The 26,639-nt window shown below is 33.8% G+C and overlaps 1 protein-coding gene and 1 long non-coding RNA gene across 3 annotated transcripts; both read left to right on the top strand.

Moving 5' to 3' along the window:
* The first annotated feature begins 17,468 nt into the window (after positions 1-17,468).
* Positions 17,469-18,502, top strand: LOC132619232 (uncharacterized). The gene is made up of 3 exons (XM_060334175.1): positions 17,469-17,616; positions 17,905-17,989; positions 18,095-18,502. The coding sequence occupies exons 1-3, from the start codon at positions 17,611-17,613 to the stop codon at positions 18,397-18,399; spliced, it is 396 nt and encodes a 131-aa protein (XP_060190158.1). The 5' UTR covers positions 17,469-17,610; the 3' UTR covers positions 18,400-18,502.
* A 994-nt stretch (positions 18,503-19,496) lies between these two features.
* Positions 19,497-24,222, top strand: LOC132619329 (uncharacterized). 2 transcript variants are annotated; one of them, XR_009574688.1, is made up of 4 exons: positions 19,497-19,864; positions 20,380-20,469; positions 20,728-20,863; positions 20,965-24,222. It is a non-coding gene; the product is annotated as an uncharacterized LOC132619329 (long non-coding RNA). The 2 variants fall into 2 exon arrangements; XR_009574687.1 differs by having other exon boundaries at positions 20,711-20,863.
* Positions 24,223-26,639: the final 2,417 nt, after the last annotated feature.

The raw sequence follows: 26,639 nt of genomic DNA, 5'->3' as shown, positions 1-26,639 counted from the left end.
TATAGTAAAATCAATTGAGTAGATAATGATGGATATTGTTGTAGTAGGTAAAAAGTTGTTAGAGGGAGCTAAATTATAATATAAAAGCGATTTCCAAGAAAATTTAGCTGCTAGAATAAAATATTGTTATAACGGATGATTGTTATAGAGAGGTTTGACTATATTATATTCTTTCGTCTCAATTTATGTGGCACCATTTTACAAGGCACGGAGATTAAAAAATAATGGAACACTTTTAAAATTTGTGATCCAAAGCAAGTCTTAGATATTTATGTGGTTATAAATCATCTCATAAAGTTAAATTATTTCTAAATATAGAAATAAGACATTCTTTTTGGGACAGACTAAAAAATAAAGGATGTCACATAAATTCGCACAGATAGAGTAATAAAAATAGTAACTAACATATTATCATGTGTTAAAAATTTACTGAAAATGTAAAAATGTATTAACACTTTCCATATTATATATATAATAAGTGTCATGGAAGGACGAACACAGCAGTCCCTCCTTGTACCCGCTGCTTCACGAATTGTACCCACATTAGATTCTTGTACCATGAGCTATAATTTGTACACTTTATCCAACTATTTTTGTATCACATGTACACATGTATCATAATACTTAATATTTATTCCCTTCTCATGTATAGACATTGTTATGCCTCATTTTAAACGGGTCAAACCGGAGTACAACATATTGGTGATTCCTATTTGTTTATTTTAAGGAGTCGCCACCTAATTAATTTTAAAGGTGAATTAGGACACCTAATTATTAACTAAAGTAAAGTTAAACTAAACCTCCGTTAACGGTCTGCTTAACTAATGTGATTCTAGGTAAGGGTTCTTGATTATCCTAAAGGGAAGGGGTTAGGCATCCTTTAGAATCCGTCAACTACGATTACCAACTAAACTTAGGTTAATATCAAAAAATATAATAATATCTTAAAAGTAACTTAAGAAAAAAGGATATCTCATAAACACATTGTACGTAATTAAAATAGAGAAACTTTACAAATAAACATAATGCATTTTAAACTTGAACAAATAAATAACTATCTTCAAAAAGGCCAAAAAAAAATCATTTTTATGCATCTCAGTATCATTTATTTTTAATAAAAGAAAAATACTTCCGTAACACCTTGTAAGAATTACACATGGATAATAGTTTTAAAGGAAAATTTAGCTAATTTGGGTTTTGAATAAGAGTTATGTTACATAACTATGTCAAAAATTTGGATTTTTATGATACACAAAGGGGCGTGAATTTCCTTTTCCCTTTTTTTGTTTATTATTTTTTATTTATCTATGCTCAATTTTAAAAAAAAAACATGCATGATTAAATCAAACTTGAAGAATTTGTTTATAAACAATACTTAAACTCATATTTGCATATCCGCGACATTTTAAATTTCTAAGATGATAAAGAAACAAAAAGTAATCCTTTAATTCAAAGTATGTGTTCTCGTTATTGAAAATCAATTGTTCTAGTGAAAGTAAATATTATAGATATTATAAATAATTTTAACAAAAAAAAGAATGAAACCTATGGAATTAATTGTTGGTTTCTCCTTTAAATTAACTACCCATTATTACTAAAACTGTCCCCACTAGTCCGCTAGGATTCATCTAAGCTAAGAAAACAAAACAATGTTAAGTGTTAGTTATACAATACAAATCGAAAATACACAACAGAAAATAAAGTAGAGGGGGACAGAAAATAATTGAATGGATAGGCCCATTTTTTTAGGCCAATTGCTGCGAACTGTTTCGGCCATTGGGCTTTGGCCCAGAATCCCTTTTTTTTATGCTGCGGACAGGGCTGACACAAGAGAGAGATCACGTTGGGCTTTTAGCCCAGCCCCAAATGCGGAAGAAGACGAGTCCCTTGGACTCGTACACGAGGGTCATGCATAAAAACGCAAGAAAAGAATTAGTAAAGTGAAGATTTACAAGACCTCTTCTTCAAATAAAAGAGAAAGCAAATAGCCGAAACAAATAAAAAATATCACGTAAATAACAAACAAGAACAGAACCTTGACATGCCAAATTAATAGAGCAATTTCACCACTCGAGACAAACAAATGATTTATGTATACATTAATGTATATTGAAGGATACTTCGTATATACACATTCATAAGGATACTTAGAAGGTTAATATTGGAAAGCTTTTGCCCCCATCTTCCCGATGTTGCACAAGTTCCAAGGGATTTCATGAATCCCACGCATGACTAACACCGGGGAGGGTTCAAGCTTAATCCATAATGACCAACTAATCTCCCCATAAATGTATTAACTACGGTATACTGGTCATATACATACATATACATAATCGAACACAATACACTTGCAATATAAGAATCACAAGATTGAACAAGCAGAAACACGACAGGCCTTACAGATCTGGTCCAATTACGACTATAACTGAAGGATATACACAGCTTGTATTTAAGCAAAAAAAAAAAACTATGTAAACTTACAATAAACCTCGTTCTATCTACTTATCATGTCACGACATACTTAGAAAGGACAGGCAACAGTTTAAGAGACAGAATACAAGTGATATACACGATATTCAGAACCTAAAAGCTAACACAAAACAGTTACATACAGAGACAGATTCATGCTCAAACACTCATCTTCTTGAATTAAAGAGGTAAATAGTTTTCAGTTTAATTGATGCAGATTTTTAAAAGGTAATAACAGCTTCTCTACAGTTTAGACTCAAAATAAGACCAAACCAGAATCTACAAACCAATAAATGAGGAAAGGAACAACACTAAACATCATGGGAGGAGACATCACTCTCACTGTTGCAAATCTTGAAACAAATGCTTAACCAAACACTTAAATAGAAACTACACATGCTGATTTTAACCATTTTTAGGCATGTAGGGTTATGGAAACTGTTGCAAAACTAAACGCAAGGTAATATAATCCTATTCTTATGAAATTAAACAAAACCATAACACTCATACTTCACATATACACAGTCAACTAGGCACATCAGTAACCAACTTATAACTAAGCAAGAACTAAAACAGAATATACAAGTTCAACTTCAAACAACATTTCAATTCTGAGAAGGGGTTCATGCTACTTTTAATTTTATTTTTTTTTAAAACCAAGATGCAACAAATAGATTCAGTTTCACTAAAAATAGGACAGTCTAGTCAAGTATGGGCACTACAACATACACAGGGGGCGTCTGTCAGCTTTTCCCATCTGTAACCTTGCATCTCCTTGATGTTTTACTAATGAATTTTATTACTTTACCAAAAAAAAAACATACACAGGGGGCAAATTTAGGCAAAAAATCAAATTAAACTAGCATGCATGCACATTATTTAACTACCAGCAAAACATATTCAGTCACTAATCATACCAGACTGTCTAAGTAAAAAATATACCAGAATACACACAGGTCTTTCTGTTAAGCTAACACACTCTAATAATGAACTAAACATAATAACTCAAGAAAAATACAAAAAAAATAGAAAGGACGGGAGAATTGCGCACCTTCTTCAAGTGCAGCGAACTGGGTGCGGGGTCTCCGATACACACTCGAACACTACAATCTCCGAGTTTGCACGCACCCGGATTCGAAACAGTAATAGAGCAAGAGAAGATAAAAAATATTTAGTATTTTGGGATCAATATCAAGAACTATTGTGACTGCTGAAAAACTAATATTTCCTAAGGGAATTTTGGGCGGCTAGAAACTTCTCCTAAATGACTCAAGAAAGCGATTATTTGTAGGAAACATCTAGGGTTTCCTGAGGTTAAAAAAATGGGCGGGATTTCTGGTCAAGAACACTCCACTCCCCGCTCCAAATGTTTGGATTTTAGTGGATATTTCAACCCCGATCAGAAAAGAGACAAGGGGACAAAAATCCATTCAAATTTTGGTACCCGAAAATGAAAAGGAGCTGATAAAGAAAACGATTTGGGTTCACGAATAGACAAAAATCATTGAGGTGGTTTCAGATCAAACGCAGAGGGGAGGGGAAGAGACAAAAACAAACCCTTCAAACGGCTGGAAATCTGAAGGGTGAAGGACGGGGTCATTAACTTCTTTCCCTCAAATGGCCATGCATGGCCTGTATTCGCGAAAGCTCCCCTGCGAATTTACTATTTTGCGTCGGAGAGATAGAGAGAAAGCGGGTGAAGAGAGAAGAGGAGGCGGATCTGTTCTCTTTAGGGTTTAGGTTGAATAGATTAAAGAAAATGGGTCGGGTCGGTAGGCTTAGGTAGTGGGCCGGGTATGGGTTGATGAATTTAAAGTGTGGGCTGGTCGGGTTGCTGGGTTTAAAATATGGGCTGGGTCAATTGTTTTTTGGGCTGGTCCGAAATATGTTGGTGGTTGATTGGGTTCGGATTTGAGCTTCTAAATTTAAATAAAAGATCTTCTTCCATTAATTATATATTAACGTGTGCTAAAATATTATTTACTATAAAATATATTTATTATTACTCAAATAAAATTATACGATGTCGTAATAGCCGTGCGATAATATTTTAAAGTTTAACAGTAAGTAAATACTTTGCTTAATTGCGTAAAATAAAATGCGACGCATGTGTGCATAAGACGGTAAATAGAAAATAAATAATGGCAAATATAATAATAATAATAATAATAATAATAATAATAATAATAATAATAATAATAACGATAATAGACAATGGCTATAATTGGATAATAAACGGCGGTATTAATAGAAGGCTAATTAAAATTGCGGTAAAGTATAAATGACTATTCCTAAGCTACTGAAAATATTAGAAATACCAATAAATATTTTTTGGAAGGAAAGCGGGACAAAATTGGGTGTCAACAGACGTATGCACTTTAAATTTAATTCTCCGATACATTTATTTCCTTCGTGCACTTTTATTTGTTCACTTTTAGCTTTTCGTGTTTTAGCTGAATATTTATTCTCTTATCATGTATAGACATATGCAGTTCAATTTTAATTCTCCTACACAAATTTATTTCCTCCATACACTTTACTTTGTTCACTTTTGACTTTTCACATTATTTGAGAATTAATAAATTCCACGTGGATATATGCCATAGTACTGAAAAATAATAAGTGTCATGGAGGGACGAACACAACAGTCCCTCCTTGTACCCACTGCTTCATGAATTATACCCGCATTAAATTCTTGTACCATGAGCTATATAATTTGTACACTTTATCCAACTATTTTTACATCCCATGTAGACATGTGTCATAGTACTTAATATGTATTCTCTTATCATGTATAGACGTATGCACTTTAAACTTAATTCTCCGACACATTTATTTCCTTCATGCACTTTTACTTGTTCACTTTTGAGTTTTCGTGTTCTAGCTGAATATTTATTCTCTTCTCATGTATAGACATATGCAGTTCAATTTTAATTCTCCTACACAAATTTATTTCCTCCATGTACTTTAATTTGTTCACTTTTGACTTTTCACATTCTTTGAGAATTAATAAATCTCACGTGAATATATGTCATAGTACTAAATATTTATTCTCTTCTCATGTATACACGTGTGGACTTCTATTTTAATTCTCCGACACATATTTATTTCCTCCGTGCACTTTTACTTGTTTATTTTGACTTTTCACGTTATTTAAGAATTAATAAATGAAGTACTCTTTCCGTCCCATATTACTTGGCCACATTACTATACTTGACTTTTCACGTTCTTTAAGAATTAATAAAAATGAAGTGCTCCCTTCGTCCATATTAACGTAGACATGTGTCATAATACTTAATATTTAATTCTCTTCTCATGTATAGACGTATGCACTTTATATTTAATTCCCCGACACATTTATTTCCTTCATGCACTTTTACTTGTTCACTTTTGATTTTCGTGTTCTAGCTAAATATTTATTCTCTTTTCATGTATAGACATATGCAATTCAATTTTAATTTCCTACACAAATTTATTTCCTCCGTGCACTTTAATTTGTTCATTTTTTACTTTTCACATTCTTTGACAATTAATAAATCTCACGTGGATATATGTCATAGTACTGAATATTTATTCTCTTTTCATGTATACACGTGCACTTCTAATTTAATTTTCCGACACATATTTATTTCCTCCGTGCACTTTTATTTGTTCATTTTTTACTTTTCACGTTTTTTAAGAATTAATAAATGAAGTACTCCTTCCGTCCCATATTACTTGGCCACATTACTATACTTGACTTTTTACGTTCTTTAAGAATTAATAAAAATGAAGTACTCCCTTCGTCCATATTACTTGGCCACATTACTTAAAATATATGTCTATTTTCTATTCTATATTGATCTTCTTTTCTATTTCTATTATCCTCATTTTCCTTCTTTGTCAATACTTTAAACGTGAACAGAGGACGAACAATAACATTGCAAATTTGCACCAAAAGTTATTTTAATGCTCCTACACATAACTTGTTCACTTTTGACTTTTCACGTTCTTTGAAAATTAATAAATCAAGTATATATTTTATCATAAAATCCATATTTATTGGTATATAGTCTCAATAGCCTCAGAAAATGATTTGAAAATGAATAATTAATGTGAAGGATAAAATAAGAAGAAGAATTTTTTTTCCTTGATATGTTAACATTGACAAGTAAAAGTAAAGGGAGGGAGTGACATTTGTCCCCGTTTTCCTTTATTGTCAATACTTTACTTATTTACTCTCCTTTGCAGTCTCTGATTATTGTTTCTTTACATTTATAAAATGTATTACTTTATATTTTCATTTCAGAATTAAAATTTGGTGATTAATGATATAACATATATCTTTCTAATTTTGATTTCTTTGTAACAATTAATACAAAAAATTATAATATATTTTTTAATTAATTTAACAAAAATATTTTAATCCAAAGTGTACAACAAAATGATTTTTATGTTTGAATCTGAATAGTTACTTAATTGAAATGGATATCAACCTATCGGTATACATATAAAATATTAAAGAATTAAAAAGAAAAAATTTAAAATCAAAATATTAATTTTCCCTCGTATTCTTACTAATTTTCTTTTGCATCAATGAACCACTTTCATTGTCATGATAATGATAAAAAAGTCCGACTCTTTCCATCTCAAAGACTTTTAATTACAACTAAAGTGATAATACATAAAATACATTTTGTATATATAATAACAATTAGAATGTTTTTAAAAGTTATTTTCAAAATATAAACCTTAAAAACTGACTAATTAAAGTGAATAGACATGTTGCACGGGCATGTATTGCTAGTATATAACCTAAATCCAAATAAATTACATAATGTTTCACACAACTAATATGGACGAGGAGGAAATAAGTGGAGCAATATTTTATTAAGCTTGACCATGCCGCGATCTGACAAACTTGTGGACTTAATTTAACGATTAGCGATTGCTTAGCATAACTGATTTCCCTTGCTTATAGCTTGTTTTGTCAAGCTTATTTTTCTCCAAAAATACTTATTTTAAAAAAAAGTGAGGTGTTTCGCCAAGTTTTTGAAAAAAATAAGTATTTTTGGGGAGTAACAGAAGCAGTTTTTCAAAAGCTAAAAAAAAAAAAAAAAAAAAAAATCCTCAGAAGCACTTTTTTAAGAAGCACTTTTGAAAAAAATATACTTAAAATCACTTTTTAAAAACTTGGCGAAACGCTAATTGCTGCTCAAAAGTGTTTTTAAAATTAATTAGCCGAACGAAACTGTTTCTCACAAAAAATACTTTTTTAAAAAGAACTTTTCAAAAAAAAAAAAATCAAAATAAGATAATTTAAGAGGTTTGGCAAACATGCTATCAGCCATTGCTTTTCTCTTCCTAATCACATTGCATTAGTTATTATTGCATATAATAATATTTTCTACTGTCCAAGTTGGATAACTAGATTGTTAAAATTTTGTTTTGGACGTACGTTAAGCCTATCAACGGGTAAGCGGACCCGGTTTAACCGGTTCTGTAACCGGACCCGGTGGATCGGTTTATCGGTCGCCGGTCTACTGGGGTTAATTACCGGGCCGGTTTTCAAAAATTGTGACCTATTAACCGGATTCGCTTGGTTAAAACCGGTAAAAAAATAATAAAATGTTGCACCGACTGGACCGTTGGACAACGGTCCATTTTGCAAAGATGGCCGTTGGCAACGGCTAAAAACGGTCATTTTGGCCTCCCTTGGTTCCCCAACTCCCCCAATTTTTTTTATACACTTTAACCCATCCCCATCACTATATAAACTCCTCTCCATTGTATTTTCATCCACACCAAATCACTCTTCTCTTTCTCTCAATTATAGCTACTTTGCAACAATTAGCCACTTTAAATTTCTCTCAATTAAATACTATAAAGTTTTATTCTAGTTTCAATTTTATATTTTGCAATTATAAAAAAAAATTGTTGGTGGAGTTGATGATTGCAACAATCCGAAGTAACTCCAAAGCTTTGGTGGATTTGCAATTCTAGCCGCCTTCACTTTGGTGGAAATTAGTCCGGCAATTTGGTACCTTCGTTCCAACTCTATCTTTATTTTCTGCTATTTAATTTACGCAATTTAATTTGTTGCAATTTATTTTCTTGTGATTTATTTGCGTGTTATTTAAATTATTGCTATTTAATAATGTCGAAGAGAGTGAGACGTGGTGGCGTTAGTAGTGGTAGTGGTAGGGATGTGTTTATGAAAGAAACATTTGTGAACGAAACACCTAATTTAGGTATTAATATTGATAGAAGTAATCCACTTTTAGATCATGAGGTAATGGAACTATACCAGCACTTTTAATGAAATTGATGATGATGATGATGAAACGCAAGCCCCCGAAAATCCCGTAGGAGATACACATCCTTCACAATCACATATACAAGACAAACCGGCAAAATTTCATAAGTCAACCTCTAGAATTTGAAAATTTATGACTAAGGATGAGGAAAGACAATTAGCTATATGTAATATATGTGGAAAATTTTTTAGTTTCAAGCAATAAACTAGTAAGGATGGTGGAACGGGGTCACTAACGAATCATATGAGAACTAGACATAAGGATGTTTGAGGAGAGTAAATGGGTTCAAATGTGGGGGGTATTCAACAAACAATAGACCCACGAACCGGTAAAAGTTTTAGTTATGACAAGAAAAAAGATCGTATAGAAATAGTTAAAATGGTTGCTTTTGATGCTTTACCATTTTTCTTTCCTTCGAGTTTGGGTTTTGTTACTTATATTCAACGTTGTTATCATCCGTTGTTTGAGAGTATTCGTAGAAGTACTTGTAGATCAAATATTATTGATTTATATAAAAAAATATAGATTTTATTTGCGCCATGTATTTAATTTTTTAAATTGTAGTGTTTCTCTTACCACTGATATTGGTCTTAGTCTTAACAAGTTATATTTTTTTGTTATTACATGTCACTGGGTTGATGATAATTGGGTGATGCAAAAAAGAATTATAGCTTTTTTATATGATGAAGGGAAAGGTCGTCATGACGGAAAAATTTTAGCGGATTTAATGTCAACTATTATGATTTTTTTTAACATTTATATAAAAACACTTTGTATTGCTTTAGATAATGCTTCTAATAATACAAAGACGGTTGGTCTTTTGAAAAGGGAATTAAACCCTTCACTAGAAAATATTTTTCATGTGAAATGTAGTTGTCACATTTTAGACTTGATTGTTAGAGATGGTCTTGACTATTTTGAAGATTTTATTTAAAGGGTTAGAAATGCGGTTGCTTTTCTTTTTTGTAATGCTAATAAGCAAAAAATGAGAGATTTTAAGAATTCTTGTTTGCAAAATAACCTTAGACCTAGGAAAACTCAAGTAGAAGTTCATGACACTAGGTGAACTACACTTACATTATGTTACAACAAGCATATCATTATAGGATTCTCATACAATGAGTTCACAACCATCACAATACGGAAAGTGATGAGTGGATAAATAATAACGATTGGGAAGATGCTAAGGAATGTATTGAACTTTTATAAAAAAATTATAATGCAACCCTTGATTTTTCTAGACAATTCTATCCCACGGTAACCGAGATTTTAGCTTACTTAACGGAAATAGCTAGAGTTTTATATGAGTATAAAATAAATCCGGTTATCAAGCGGCTATTTTTTCTATGATGACAAAATTTAAGAAGTATTTTTTTTCCCATCCCAACTTTATTTATATTGGGTTATCTTTTAAATCCTTGTTTTAAAATGTCTTATACTAGAGGATTGGTTAGACAAATTTATAAATATTTAGAAATTTCTGAAGGAGTTAAACTATCTTTAATTGACGCCGAGCTCGCGGTTGATGCCGAATTTAGAAAAGCTTTTACTCATTATTCTACTTTGGAAGAAAGTGCTACACCCGTTGCTCCACGCCCCAGTACTTCTCAAAGTAGCAAAAAGGGCTTGTCGGGGTTGTCGATGCTAAAAGTTTTACATTCACATCCAACTCCTTTTCGTAATGCAAACTTTGATGAATTTCACCTTTATTTGATGCAGCGAAATGTGGATATCAATCAACTAGATGATTTGGACGTCTTAGCATGGTGGAAGAAAAATACAAAATAAGTCATCCGATACTTTTAAGAATGACTCGAGATATTCTTACGGTTTAAATATCAACCGTGGCTTCGGAAAGTGCATTTAGTCAAAGAACAACAAATTGGACAAGATTGCACAAGAAACTTCCTATAATATTTTAAATTGATGACTTGGTGCATGGTTGGTGATGAGTCGTGAAATTACGCGATATTCGACGCTAATTCCTTAAGCTTTTGTGACTCCTTAAGCACTTTTGTTGTTACTTTTTGTGTTTTTATGTTGTTTTGTAGGAAAAGATGCCCGGAGAGCAAAACGGACCAAAATAGAGCAAAAATAGAACAAATTCATACTTTCTGGCACCATATGCTACACGCAGAGTATAACATATGGCGCAGCATGTGCAACATGCGAGCAGCATGTGGTGCAGCATGTGGTGACAGAGAAAATTGTCACCACATGCTACGGTTTTGGCACCACATGCGATTAGCATGTTGAACATGAGAATAGCATGTGGTGCAGCATGTTGTGCAAGAGGGTATTTTGATCCAGATTTTGTTCCCGTTTTTTGGAATGATATAAATACTCTTTTAGGGTTTGTAATATTTATCTTTGGCAGTTTTTCATCAAGTTTGGAGACTAGTTTTTACATCACACTTTGGGGTTGAAGATTTGAAGATTTGGTTGAATATTTCTTAAACCTTTAATTCATTTCTTCAATTCCTTGCTTTGTATTGTATATCTAAGTGTGTAGCTTTCTATTCCATAACTTGAATCTCGTTTATGAAAGTATTCTTGATTAAAGTTTGGTTTGAAACTCTTGTTATGCTTATGTATTGAATGATTCTTATTGCTATTGAAGTGGGTCTTTGTTGATTTAATTAATCTCGTTCTTGAATGTTTCCAAAGGGATTGGCTAACCCTAGGACTCACCCATTTACTTAGATTGAGCTTGGAAGAGGAAATCTAGGTTGAGAAAGATTAATTAACAAGAATTTGGGTCATTAAACTCATCTAATAACTTGAGCTTGGAAGAGGATAGTTACTTGAGGTTAAATTGATTGTGCCTAATATCACACTCTAAGGCTTGGAAAAGCTTAGAGTGAAATTCATTGATTTGGTTGGAAGACTTTCAATGAGATTTTAGAAATCATTATCTATTAACATAAACCCGCTCTTAGTTGTAAAATCGTGAAATACATTGGATCGTTACTTGAGTGTAATCTCCTATTATCCAAACTTGTGGCCATTGATCATTTTACTCGCTTTCTAGGTTAGTTTACATTTCCGCATTAGTCATAATTTTCTCCAAAAAACCTAAATATCATTTATCGTTTGGCTTTAGCTTAGTTGGTGAAAGTTCCTTACTTACTTAATCGCCTAGCATATTGTTCCCTGTGGGATCGACCCCGACTCATAGTTGGGTAAATATATTGCATACGACCGTGTACACTTTCTCTTTGAGGAGTGTATTTGGACGTTATCAGTTGGTTTACTTGGTCAATAACTAGAGCAAAAGCAACGTTACTTTTTCGTGTTTCACAAGTCTTTACAATATTACTCCTAGTAAAATAAACGAGTTAATGAGACATCTTTATATGTCAGCGGTGAGCCATTCCGTGTATGAAATAATGAGGCATTACACAAATGGCCTTTTGTTATAAATATCCCAATATTAGTGGATATCCATTATTTGGAAATATCTCAAAATATCCCATAAATATCCCAAAATATCCCATGTCCTGTTGCTCCTATAAATAGGATGCACAGATGCAATGTTGAAAGAGCAGAAGTAATATAATCTGATATCTCTCTACATATTCTCTCTACATATTTCTTCTGTGTATTTACTTCATAGTCTTTATTTTATAACACGTTATCAGCACGAGACTCTGTCATCACGAGCAAATACTTTACAAGCCTCGAAGGTATTGATTTCTTTGTTTTCCATTACTAATCGCAAATCTTTCTAGACGTGAATTTGTAGCCTTAGATATATCCGGCAATACCTATATGTCTTGGATTCTTGATGCCGAGATTCACCTTAATGCGATGGGTCTGGAAGACACCATCAAAGATAAAAATGAGGCATCAAACCAAAACCGTGCTAAGGCAATGATATTCCTCCGCCATCATCTTGATGAGAATTTAAAAATGGAATATCTCACGGTTAAAAATCCTCTTACGCTGTGGAATGATCTGAAAGATAGATATGATCACCTGAAGATGGTCATACTTCCACAAGCACGTTTTGATTGGCTCCATTTAAGGTTCCAAGATTTTAAATCTGTTAAGGCATACAATTCTACTATGTTTAAAATTATTTCTCAATTGAAATTATGTGGTGAAAATATTACTGATCTTGATATGCTGGAGAAAACATTCTCCACTTTTCCTGCCTCGAGTATGCTCCTGCAGCAGCAATACCGAGAGATGAAGTTCAAAAAATATTCTGATTTAATCTCACATCTTCTAGTGGCTGAACAACATAATGAATTACTGATGAAAAATCATGAAAGCCGACCCACTGGTACTGCCCCATTCCCTGAAGTGAATGAGGCAAATTTTCGCCATTCTAGGCGTGGAAGAGGTCGTGGCCCCAGTCGTGGTCATGGTCGTGGTCGAGGAAGGGATTTTAATCATGATTCTCGTTTTGCACCATATAATACCCTTGACCACCAGCAGTGTAAAAGGAAGGATGAAAATCATGAAGTTGTGCAAAAGAAAAATTCAGAAAATAATTGCTTCCGATGTGGAGGAAAAGGGCACTGGTCACGTACCTGTCGTACGCCAAAGCACCTTGTTGAGTTATATCAAGCCTCCCTCAAAAGGGCAGAAAAGGAAGCCGAAGCAAATTTTATTTCTGAAGATAATGTTGAGCCTATGCATCTAGATGTGGCAGATTTCTTTGAATTCCCTGAAGGAAAAATAGATCATCTGATCGGTGATGGATCTGTATTAACTTAGATATTTCATACATGTCGTTTGTATTAGCTATTGTGGTTATGTTTCCATATATATGTAATAAAGTGTGTGTAATACTTTGTCTAATCAAAATATCTACTTCGGTGTTTACTTTGCCTATTCTTTCGTTTTGAAGAATATATGGAAAATCCTCAAATATTATTTGGATCAATGACCAATCATGAATATATTTGTGTAATTGATAGTGGAACAATGCATGCTATATTCAAAGATGAGAAATACTTTTCTTACTTGCGTAGAAAAAGGGGAAATATTAATACAATTTTTTGTAATAGAAATTAATGATCAAAGGCTCCAGAAGAGCTAATTATTTATTTACATGTATCATGACACTAGCAGTGTCCAAATAATATATGATTATGGTGAACAAATTAATGTCTCTCGAAGAGCTTATATATGATAGTACCATTCATCTCAGATCATAATTATTTCGATCGGAAAATAAATTATAGTAAACCTGAAGTTTACTAGCTAGAAAAATGGTCATCATATTGAGACTACAGATGATTGGAAGATTGAATATCTCCAACTTATTACGGGTAGGGTCGCGTGTGTAAAAGCGTTACCCGAGCATGATGAGATCGCATGTCACAATAAACCAGAAGTTTTGACATAAAATTTCATGCAACAGTAAACCAGAAGTTTATTAAAAGAAATAACACTCGTCATAGTAAACTTGAAGTTTACGGGTACAGATAATTTTATCAGTTGACAAGACCATTTTGATCGTCCTGATTTAAATCTGATGTGCTAATTGAGTATTAAAAACATATTGAAGAACTAGAAGATTCTTCAAGAATTTGTTTGTGTTGCTTGTTCTCATGATAAGTTGATTACACCAGCTAATGTTGGGACTGAATCCCCAAAATTCTGAAAAATATAAAAGGTGAGTGTGGGCCCCTTCACCTGCAATGTGATGTCTTAAATAGATGCATCTATGAGACGGTCACATGTATGTTTATTGTCAACTGGCAGTTTGACATTTACAAAGTTGCTTGCTCAAAATAATTGAGTTGGAAGCACAATTTTCAGAATATGTAATCAAGACAATCATCTTGATAATGCTGGTTTATATCTAAGTTGGTTTGGCATTGGATGCCTCCTGACTCAACTATTTCATATTTCATCTGCAAAATATACTCTTAATGTCCCTGAAGGACAAAGTCTACAACGTGCATGGAGCATGGTAGACCAATCGGTTCCAAATATAATAATCCTTGAAAAAGGGAGGAACAAATGATCATAATAAGGAGGCAATGTGCTCTTGAAGAGCTACGACATAACACTTCATAAACCTTATGGGAGGTTCAGGTACCTGAAAATAATGAAGTGATGAGATCTCAGTAAGTTATGTCGAATTGCGAATCGATACAACATGATATCTTCTCGACAATATACAATATAGCGCGCAATATTGTATAAGGTTGTGAGGATTTGATTTCTACGTCTCTTAAAGCATGTTGACGTAGAATAATTACCAAGTAAAATGATGCATCTTGGTAGACGTAATGTTTATTGGGCCAGCAGTCCAAACAACAGAAGATGTCACATTATTTATACTGATGGATGCTGTCACGGCCTATGTGGCTTACTTGATGAAATTTATATGAAAATTCCTGAAGGATATAAAATGCCTGAAGCATTTGGTTTAAAGTCTCGGGAAATGTATTCAATCAGATTACAAAGATCATTATATGGTTTAAAACAATCAGGGCGTATGTGGTATAATCGCCTAAGTGAGTACTTGATAAATGAAGGATATATAAATGATGCCATTTGTCCATGTGTTTTTATTAAGAAAACAAAATCAGGGTTCATAATACTTGATGTTTATGTTGATGACATAAACCTCATTGGAACTCCAGAAGAGCTCCAAAAGGCGATTGAATATTTGAAGAAAGAATTTGAGATGAAAGATCTCGGAAAGACAAAACTCTGTCTTGGTCTGCAAGTTGAACATTTCGCAAAAGGGATCTTTATCCATCAATCTGCCTATACTGAGAAAGTTTTAAATCAGTTTTACATGGACAATTCGCATCCTTTAAGTACTCCTATGGTTGTTCGCTCACTTGAAGTGAGCAAAGATCCGTTCCGACCTCAGGAAGAAAACGAAGAGCTACTTGGTCCTGAAGTACCATATCTTAGCGCAATAGGTGCACTTATGTATCTTGCTAATGCTACAAGACCTGACATAGCATTTTCTGTTAATTTGCTAGCAAGATATAACTCTTCTCCTACACGGAGGCATTGGAACGGGATTAAGCATATATTGCGATATCTGAAGGGAACTAGCGATATAGGTCTGTTTTATACTAACAAAGGTAGTACAGATCTTGTTGGTTATGCAGATGCAGGTTATTTATCTGATCCACATAAAGCTCGATCTCAAACGGGCTATCTGTTTACATGCGGAGGTACTGCTATATCATGGCGATCGACCAAGCAGTCCATTGTTGCTACTTCTTCAAATCATGCTGAGATAATCGCTATTCATGAAGCAAGTAGAGAATGTGTGTGGTTGAGATCAGTGATACATTTCATCAGAGAAAGATGTGGCTTGAAGTGTGATACAAAAATACCCACAGTATTATATGAAGATAATGCTGCATGCATAGCTCAATTAAAAGGAGGTTTCATAAAAGGAGATAGAACAAAGCACATTTCACCAAAGTTATTTTTCACACATGATCTCCAGAAGAATGGTGATATTGATGTGCAACAAATCCGTTCAAGTGACAATCCTGCAGATTTGTTCACTAAATCTTTGCCAACTTCAACTCTTGAGAAGATGATATTCAAGATTGGAATGCGAAGACTCCGACATCTGAATCTTGGTCTTCGTCAGGGGGAGTGAAATACGCGTTGTACTCTTTTTTTCCTTAACCAAGTTTTGTCCCATTGGGTTTTCTTGGTAAGGTTTTTAATGAGGCAGCTCTCAAAGCGTATTTCTAGATATGTGCACTCTTTTTCCTTCATTAAGATTTTTTCCCACAGGGGTTTTTTTTTAATAAGGTTTTAACGAGGTACATCATCTATTAATGGACATCCAAGGGGGAGTGTTATAAATATCCCAATATTAGTGGATATCCATTATTTGGAAATATCTCAAAATATCCCATAAATATCCCAAAATATCCCATGTCCTGTTGCTCCTATAAATAGGATGCACAGATGCAATGTTGAAAGAGCAGAAGTAATATAATCTGATATCTCTCTACATATTCTCTCTACATATTTCTTTCATATATTTACTTTAAAGTTATTATTTCATAACACCTTTTGCTTTTAAGACCATTATTTTAATTTTACTCCTCATTTGTTCAGTAAGCCAAATTTGTCTGCAAAACGAAAAAATTATTAAACTACTTTCAAAGACGAAATTGAACCTGGAGCAAAATATAAAGAGTGTCCTTAAGAATGGGGCCAAACGGGTACAAAAAACAAACCTCATCACAATAATGCCTTCTTTTATTGCAATATAAGAGCTTGATGACGGAATAAATCATATTACACACAGACAATTTTGGCGCCGCTTTATTATACTTTGTGAATGCAATTTTCAGAAACTTTCGACCGATAGTGAACAGGAAAAGTTTTTGCAACGTCTGAAGGGAAATATGAAGGGAAAAAAACAAAATAAAAATAAAAATGAACAAGTGATATCCTCCATTAAAAAGGAGCACTAATATAATAGTTTAAAAACAAAAGTAAAATTAGATTTAACAATGGAAAAAAACACTTAGACGCGTATAACGAAGATAGATGATTGTTAATTTAGGAAATTAATATTTTGATTTAACGAACTGCTTCAGTTTGCCCTCTCTAAGACACTTTCCTATATGGTGTCTGTTCTCACTCGTAATGACAAGGACTCTTTCAATTCGTAACATGACTTGTTAATAAATTAAAAAGGAAGACTGACTTGTTGACTTCTCTGAAATCCAAAAATCTTCTAATCATACATCAAAATGATTGAGTTATCTATAAATACTTCCAGAATGTACATATTCTCCACTACAACTTTCCAACACTTCGAAAATTACAAACCTCTCTACTCTCTCTTCCCCTGATTTATTTTCCTTTAAGCATCACAGCCCATAAAATGAAGGTAAGGATGTTTAAAGTTTTGAATTTTTTTTTTTTTTGAAGTTGAGTTTTGTTTAACCGGTTTTTCAAGTGAAAAAAAAAACCTTTTCATTCATAAAATATCAACTTTTTTCGAGTGAAATACATGCCTAAACATAAGTTTAATTTTCAAGTATCTTCTTTCAACTTAGCTTCAAATGCCTACTTAAATTAAAATATTATACATTTTTATGTCCAAACCCCTGCTTATCCTTGCAGTACTATAATTCGCTTTTGATTATACTGACAAATGTGCTCTTAAATTGGGCAGCAAAAGGTGGTTATCAAATTATCCTTGAACGGAAATGATCATAAATGTCGGTCCAAGGCCTTCAAGATTGCTGTTTCTCAGCCAGGTACTATTAAATTTTCCTTTCAATTCTTGATTTTTAATAATCCCAATCAAAATCTTGTGAAACTTAATTGAAATTGAAATTGATGATGTACTTTATTTTACATAGGGGTAGAATCAGCAGCAATGCATGGGGATGAAAAGAACCAGTTAGAAGTCGTGGGTGAACAGATTGACGCGGTGACACTGACAAGTTCGCTCAGGAAGAATTTGGGGCAGGCGGAATTGGTGAGTTTGGGCCCTGCTGGTGGTGGCGACAAGAAAGACGAAAAAGCTGGTTCAGATAAAAAGCCCGACACTCCAGCTTTTGTGACACTGCCGCAAGCCCCGTTATATCATTATATTTATCCGCATCATTACCCTGTTTACCAATTTACAGATTCATATGATCAACAAAATTGGTCCATTATGTAAACACAAAAAGGTGATATTATTTTATGTTGAACAAAGTGTATATTGGAGATAATACTCTACAGAACTCAGTAGCATTGGAATTTCTGGACCGTTCAGAGAGCTTAATTAAGGAATATTAATTTATAAGCAGACCATTAGATTTGGTTTTCGGCCTTCAATTAGACCATTAGATTTGGTTTATAACTATATTAGCGTACATCAACCCGAAAAAGAAGGATTTTCTTTTCCTTAGTCCTTTTTATGTTGACTGTATTTTCTCAATCAAATTCAAGCACTTTGAAGTAATAAAGCTTATATAACAAACCCGCAGCAAATATATGTATATACACACTAGTTACCTGAGGCCCGTGCTAACTCTGGGTCCAAACTTAAGATATAAAAGTAGTAATATTTTAATTAAAAAGTATAATTTATTACATATTTTCTTACTGCATAATTAACAATTCAGTGGCACGTTAAACATGTATTGTTGATAAGTCTTCATTATTATTAATGTTCTTTAGTCTACTAATTAGATAATTTTTAAACAAAAAAATATTCATGAAGAAGGAAGTTTGGTAGAAAAATTATCAAATATCAAAGGAACACAAGCGGCTCGACACTCTATAAAGTAACATTTTTTAAATTATGTAAAATAATACAATTAGACAACATCATAACTTGAAAAATATTGACATTTTTATGAATTTGTGATATCTTTGTATTTATAGATAGAAATAGACTTCTTTTAATATATTTATTAAGTTTTAATTTTACTCCTAATATTTCATGTAACAAGAGTTTATGCTAGCTAAATGTGGTGATTTAAGCTTAATCTTAGAAGAAATTAAGGAAAAATAAATAAATTCATTAAATAAACGTCAAGAATCAATTTAATCTTCATATATAATTTATGCTTAGAAATATTAATTCTATGTTAATATTGCAATTTATAGTACTTTTTGTATTTTTAATATCTAAATTTTAATTTAAAATATTAAGTTGATCTAATTCAAGTTAGCTTTATAATTTAGTCAATTGACTCTGGGAAAATAAATAGTGTCATAACTTAAAGCGGGGGCAAAAGTAATTAGTAAAATCTAATACATGCTAGATCCAGTTGAAAACCATAATATGGCTCTATAATTTCCTAAATTTTACTAGTATGTATGATAACGAATGAAAATACACACACAGACCTACCACGTGGCGCTCTAAAAAATAAGAAATGTTATTTATCTTTTCTCTCATTTTTTGGACGTTTCCCTCTATTTCCCCTAATTTATGCCAAATAATTTAAAAAAAAAAAAAAAAAAAAAAAACCGAAGAGTCGCGCCCTTAATTGTCGTACGCCTCTTCCTCGCCTTTCTCCCAGCGAACGAATAACTCATCTTTAAAAAAAACAACCCACATCTATCACTACCATTGCTGCTGAAAGCAGAATGATCGAACGAAACCCACAGTTCCGGATTTTGCTTCTCTTGGTGTACGTTTGATTTATTGATTTCCAAGTTTTTGTAGATTTAGCGACATATATATTGCTTAGACCACTAGCTGCAATTATCTTTTTGGTCATATTTTAAAAAAGATTCCGTTCTTACCACCACTTTTGAATTTTCCCTTCAACTTTTCTTTCAATTCAATTAACGTTCACAAAACCCAAACGCCTCTCCTTTAAAGATTCAACAGTTTTACGTTTTAAACGCCTTGTGTGATTTACATACTGTTGTTTTGTTTTTCCCCTTCAAATTTGACAAAGTTCTCAATAATACCTGTTCCCCAGTTTCTCTTGCAGTACTCCAACAACACCCGTACAATTTACAATTGCTTGTCCTCTGTGACACTTTTGTTGCTTGGAGAAATAGCAAAATTACTACTGTAACTTTACCATTTTTATCCTTCTTTATTAACATTTGAAGAGTGAGGAGATTCTTTTTTTGTTTGTTTTTTTAATCTCAAGAATTCTGGGCTTTCATTTTGGTACCTTTTTAAATTTTACAGAGGCTGAGACAGTGGAAAGAGGGATCCAGCATTCACATGGATTGCAAAGCCATTCAGCAGGTTTTACGCTCACAGTATATAGTTCTTATAGTAAGTATGAAACAACATTTATCATTTCGTGTTTTATATATATGCAGTTCCTCTTTGCGTTTTCCATTTGTATATATTAACAATGAGGTAACGAATAACGATGACAACTTTCATTAGTTTCTGCATCTGTCCATGCTTTTTAAGAAAATCATATTGTTTTCCTCTTTGCTATTCCAGAACCAACTTGTAGTATCTATTACTATTCAACTTTGTAATTTTCATTGTGTTCTTAACATGAAAGATTTTGGTGCTGCTTAGTGAATCAGACTTGAACGCAACTAGGCTTTCGGCAGTTTCTCTGTTTTCACAATGTCAGATATAGAGGATAAGGGAGAAGCATTATTCTTCTACATGGAGGATTAGGGATTCACCCCCAATATACTCCCGGGCGAAGGTAAATCTCCTTTTTCTCTTTTTTTTTTTTTTTTGAGATTTTTAGGTGTTGTTTCATGTTTGATTGATGTTTTATACTCTCAATTTGCTGCTTGATTTTAGGTTTATTGTAGAATCAACATTGCATCATTTGGTTAACTTATCGGCCATTTGTGAGATTCAGTTACTCTTAAACGGAATATACATAAATTACAAACTTATACTTGAAGGATTTTTAGTAACACCGGTTCTGTTGGAGTTTTACGGAAAAAAAAAGACGTGGGATTCTAGAGACACAAGTTTCAGGCCCTTCCATCCCTCCATTTCTGCTTACCAAAAGCAAAGAGGCAAATATTAGAGGGAAAGGGAAAGTTGTGCAGATCTATTGTCGGACATGAAGAAAATGTCAGACATGTTTGTTTGTCCATAAATTTCCTTTTGTGTATAAAGGAAAAGTTGTGCCAATTGGATGCCAGGACATGAGAAAAAAAATCACACAATGCTTGCAGAGTTGGGATTGGCCTGATGTTGTTATTAGGGCATTCCATGGGTGGCAAGGTGGCCTGGCAATATGCTGAGAGCTGTTCTCATACGGCATACGACCAATCCGCTCGATTGCGCAAGCAGGTGCTTTCTCTTTCTTCCAATTGTTTGAAAGTTTTATTTCTAAATCTTACTTTTGAAGTTTATGAATAACAGATCAGATTAGTAGTTATGAAATCATATTACAGATGCTTTCTCTTTCCTCCAATTGTTTGAAAGTTTTATTTCTAAATCTTACTTTTGAAGTTTATGAATAACAGATCAGATTAGTAGTTATGAAATCATATTACAGATGCTTTCTCTTTCCTCCAATTGTTTGAAAGTTTTATTTCTAAATCCTACTTTTGAAGTTTATGAATAACAGATCAGATTAGTAGTTATGAAATCATATTACAGATGCTTTCTCTTTCTTCCAATTGTTTGAAAGTTTTATTTCTAAATCCTACTTTTGAAGTTTATGAATAACAGATCAGATTAGTAGTTATGAAATCATATTACAGATTTGTTTGGTGAATGGTAGTTTAGTTTTGAACATCTTTTCTGTCCTAGCATATATTTTTTTTTGGTTTTATTTTTTATTTTTTATTTTTTATAATATAGATGTTGACTTTCTTAGTGATATTCCAGTGCCTTTTTAAGTAATGCCCTTCTTGATTTATTGTAATATGTTTACGAAATGTTTATATAGCATAATTTCTTATCCCTGATAATATCAAGAAAAGACCTTTGCTTTTGAAATATTTGACGAAAGAAAAAAGATTAAAAAAATCATATACACAATGTTCACTACTTCCTTTTAATTCTATTTCTCTCCACATGCAGGTTTTTCTGTTTTCTTATGTTCTTTGATCTAGAATGCTTTTGTAGATAACTATCCTAGCTATGAAAGAGCTACAACCAGATGGTAGCTACTATTGAATCTACTTAATCAAAACACCTTTTTTAAAAAAGGTGCTCAATAAAAAAGTTAAATTAAGTACATCACAGAGTTGGAGAATAAATTTTTTAGGCGTGTTGAAGAAACCAAAAGACGTATACATTCTCTTTGTATGAAAAGTAGGAGTAGGAAGTGTCGTGGGTAAAGCCTTCCAGTACTACATTCGTATGCCTGCCATGATTGCATTCATTCACTCTTCACCCTGGGGATTGGGGAGTTGAGACTTCCTTGCTCTTAGGCCCGCTGTAAGGCAAATAAGATCAGGAACAAGGAGATCAGACTCTCCTGTTTATCCGGACCGATTGGACCGACTCTAATCGTGATTTTGACTTTATTTAGAGATTGAAAAGGTGAGCCTTTTGTCCTTTATTTCCTACTATTAATTTTGGTTGTATGAATTACCATTTTGGGTGAGTTTTTTTTTAATTCATTTGTTGCAATTAATTCTTATTCTAATTTTTCCCTTTCTACACTTTTTTGTTGCCCCGGTGGCAGGGCGCTCCCTACGCACAGGATGCCTATTTATCTTTTTCCTAGATTTTTTGCCATTTAAAGTTCTAAAAAACAATTGTTTAATTAACTAATTAAAAGTCAGAAAACGCTTCGGCCTACAGTTAAAGAAACGCCTAAAGCCGCTAATGTTTCCGGTGCTGTCTCTCTCTCGCTCTCTCTGTTCTCCCTTACGCCTCCCTCCCTGTTCTTTCTCTCTGTCTCTCCCTTTACAACAAGCCTTCGAATCATCATGTCCATCTTTAAGATTTTTTTCCCCTCAGTCCGTTTGTCTCCCAGCACAAGAGCAACTTCCCACCTTTCAAACAAAACCCTGCGTCTTCTATTTGTTTCACTGTTAATCTCAGAAAATTCTTCACCGAATTCATGTCTACGCAGATTCGTGTTTCCGTTACTTTCATATTGCCCCTGTTTTTACCATCTGCATTTGTGTGTCCTTTGCATATCCCCAAACATTTTCAGGTATGGTTATATTAAGTGAATTTATGAGAGGTTCGTTAGAATAACAATGTGGAACAAAAGGAAAGCGAGTATTTTCCGCTACAATTTCGATTTAACTTATATACGTAACAATGATTTTTCTTTTATAAGTGCATTTTAACCGATGATAACCAGTTGTTTACAGCATTTAGCTTAACAAATTAGAATTACCAAGGATAATGTTGAGCAAAAGAGCGAGTATTTCTTCTATTTTCCCTCAACAACGAGAATTTATTTCTGTTCCTATTGTTTCTCTCAAATCTCAAGGTAGATTTCTTCTCATGATTATGGAATATATTTGGTCTCTTTCATATTTAGTTGGTGCTTCATGTTTTGGGTCTTGGGTTCCGATGGCAAGATGGAAGACTGCAGAATTTTCAAATGACGATTACGGTGAAACTTTTTCTCTTCTTCCTCTTTCTTTCCAAATGGCTTTCACATTGTTTGCATTGAGGGTGGGATTTATGTTAACAGAAAAATTTAAGCAAAAAAAGTGAGAACAGCGTTTGCAATTGGTATTTGCAGCATTTATAGGTTCTAAAATTATATTGAAAGTACGCTTAGTAATGCTAAAGATCACATAATTTTCCAGTTTTCACGGTGTTTACTGGGAATAAAGCTGCTGGCATTAATTTTTGGAGTGTTCCATTTAAAAGTTCGGTCATATCAAGTCATCAACTAATTTAATTGAAAGGTTTTCTGATTAGTACTAAGAATTTCTTAAACTTAAGATCTATTACTTTAAGAGTTGAAAATTTTAGAAGATCCATTACTTATCAAAAATCTACACGTAAGAATTATCTCGCTTCTTTCTCATAAAAATCTGCTCACAACATCTTTGTGTTCGTGTATGTCCGTGAAGCAATTTATACCTAGATTTGTGAAATTTTTAGTACAGCTTAACCTGATATGTTAGGATTGGAAAAGTCTTCTATTCATAACCGGAACAGAATTACAATAGGAGGAGCAACTCTCACACTCAATTATTACAAAAAATCAATCCTAGACTGAATACATATATCTCACTCAAGTGTTTTCCTTACTGTTTTTCTCTCTTGCTCTTGGTGATGCTCTACAACTGAGCTTGACACCTCTATTTACAGTGTTGGATGTGGACTGACTAGTCAAAGGCAATAATGTAGTTTGACTGGTCAATGGTAATGATGTGGTCAAGTGTAATGATGGGGTCAAATGTGATGATGGAGTCAAATATGATGATGGAGAATGGACCCTACAAATCTCCCCCTCCAGTCTCCGTCGAATATTATTCAATCCAACTATGTCAGAACACAACTTGTGTTTCTCGCATGGCACCACCTTTGTTAGCATGTCTGCAGGATTGCCGTTTGTGTTGATCTTGGAGAGCTTCAGTTCATATTGCTCGAATGCTTCTCTGAGCCAGTGATATCGAACGTCAATATGTTTTGTGCGTGAGTGGTACATCGAGTTTTTGCTGAGATCCATAGCGCTTTGACTATCACAATGAACTGTGTATTCTTCTTGTCGGAAACCTAGTTCTTGAAGGAAACGTTTCAGCCACATAAGCTCCTTCCCAGCTTCAACTGCGGCAATGTATTCGGCTTCTGTGGTTGATAGTGCTACACACTTCTGTAACTTGGATTGCCATGACAGAGCTCCCCCTACAAATGTGAATATATAACTCGAAGTTGATTTCCTGCTATCATAATCTCCTGCCATGTCAGCATCAGTGTAACCTTCCAAAATCGGCTTAGCTCCCCCATAGCACAAACATAGTCTGGATGTACCCTTCAGGTACCGTAGTATCCACTTGACAGCTTCCCAATGTTTTCTTCCTGGATTTGATAAGTATCTGCTCACAACACCAACATCATGAGCAATGTCTGGCCTTGTGCACACCATTGCATACATCAAACTTCCAACTGCTGAAGAGTAGGGCACTGCTTTCATCTTCTTCTTTTCTTCTTCGGAAGAAGGACAACTTCCCTTGCTCAACTTGAAGTGATTTGCTAGTGGAGTACCAACAGGCTTGGTATTTTTCATGTTGAACCTTTTGATCACGCGTTCAACGTATTCCTCTTGTGACAAGAACAACTTCTTTGCCTTTCGATCACGAACGATTTTCATGCCCAAGATATGTTGTGCAGGGCCTAAGTCTTTCATATCAAAGAACTTAGACAAATCTTTCTTCAAGTTGTTGATCATAGTTGCATCCTGGCCTACTATCAGCATATCATCCACATAGAGCAGAAGGATGATAAATTTTCCATCGGGGAACTTCTTCAAGTACACACAATGATCTGCAGTTGTTCTTTTGTATTGATGTTTCAGCATGAATGAGTCGAACTTTTTGTACCATTGCCTTGGGGTTTGTTTGAGACCGTAGAGACTCTTCCTTAACTTGCAAACGAGATGCTCTTTCTTTGGGATTCGGAAACCATCGGGCTGCTCCATGTATATTTCTTCCTCCAAATCACCATGCAGAAAAGTTGTTTTCACGTCCATCTGCTCAAGTTCAAGATCCATACTTGCCACCAATCCGAGAACCACTCGGATAGACATCATCTTCACAACCGGCGAAAAAATCTCATCAAAGTCGATTCCTTCCTTCTGTTGGAAACCTTTGACTACGAGCCTCGCTTTGTACTTCACGATATTTCCGCTAACATCTTTCTTGAGCTTGAAAACCCATTTGTTCTTCAAGGCCTTCTTTCCCGGAGGAAATTTTACCAACTCATATGTTTGATTCTTCTGTAAATAATTCATTTCTTCCTCCATGGCCTGTCGCCAATTGGATTTTTCACGATGAGATTGAGCTTCTTGAAAGCTCTCTGGCTCCCCCTCGCTGGTAAGAAGGATCCATTCTGTTGGCGAGTATGACCTTTGAGGGATTAACCCTCGTGCAGAACGTCGAACTTGATTATTTCCAGCTGCGTCTTGGGGTGAAGGCTCCCCCTGCTCAAGAATTTCTTCGTTTTGATCATCATCAACATCTGCCGGATCAATGTTTTCTTGTCCATCATGGACATTATCATGAAGTTCCTCGTTGTTGAGAGGAATGTGTAGTGATTCAGGGACATCATCTGGAGCATGATAACTTCGTTGCTTGTTGACTGTTGGAGCATACTCATGAAACTGGTTTTCATGGAACACGACATCTCTACTTCGAATCACTTTCTTCATTTTGGGATCCCACAGCCTGTATCCGAACTCTTAATCTCCATAGCCGATAAAGATACACAGAGTTGATCTGAGATCAAGCTTCTGCCTCAACACCTTGGATACATGCACAAATGTCTTGCACCCGAACACTTTCAAGTGAGAATATGAAATATCTTTCCCAGACCAT

Source organism: Lycium barbarum, chromosome 11 (assembly GCF_019175385.1).
Source record: "Lycium barbarum isolate Lr01 chromosome 11, ASM1917538v2, whole genome shotgun sequence".
Lineage (NCBI taxonomy): Eukaryota > Viridiplantae > Streptophyta > Magnoliopsida > Solanales > Solanaceae > Lycium > Lycium barbarum.
This window is presented reverse-complemented; position numbering and strand designations above follow the sequence as displayed.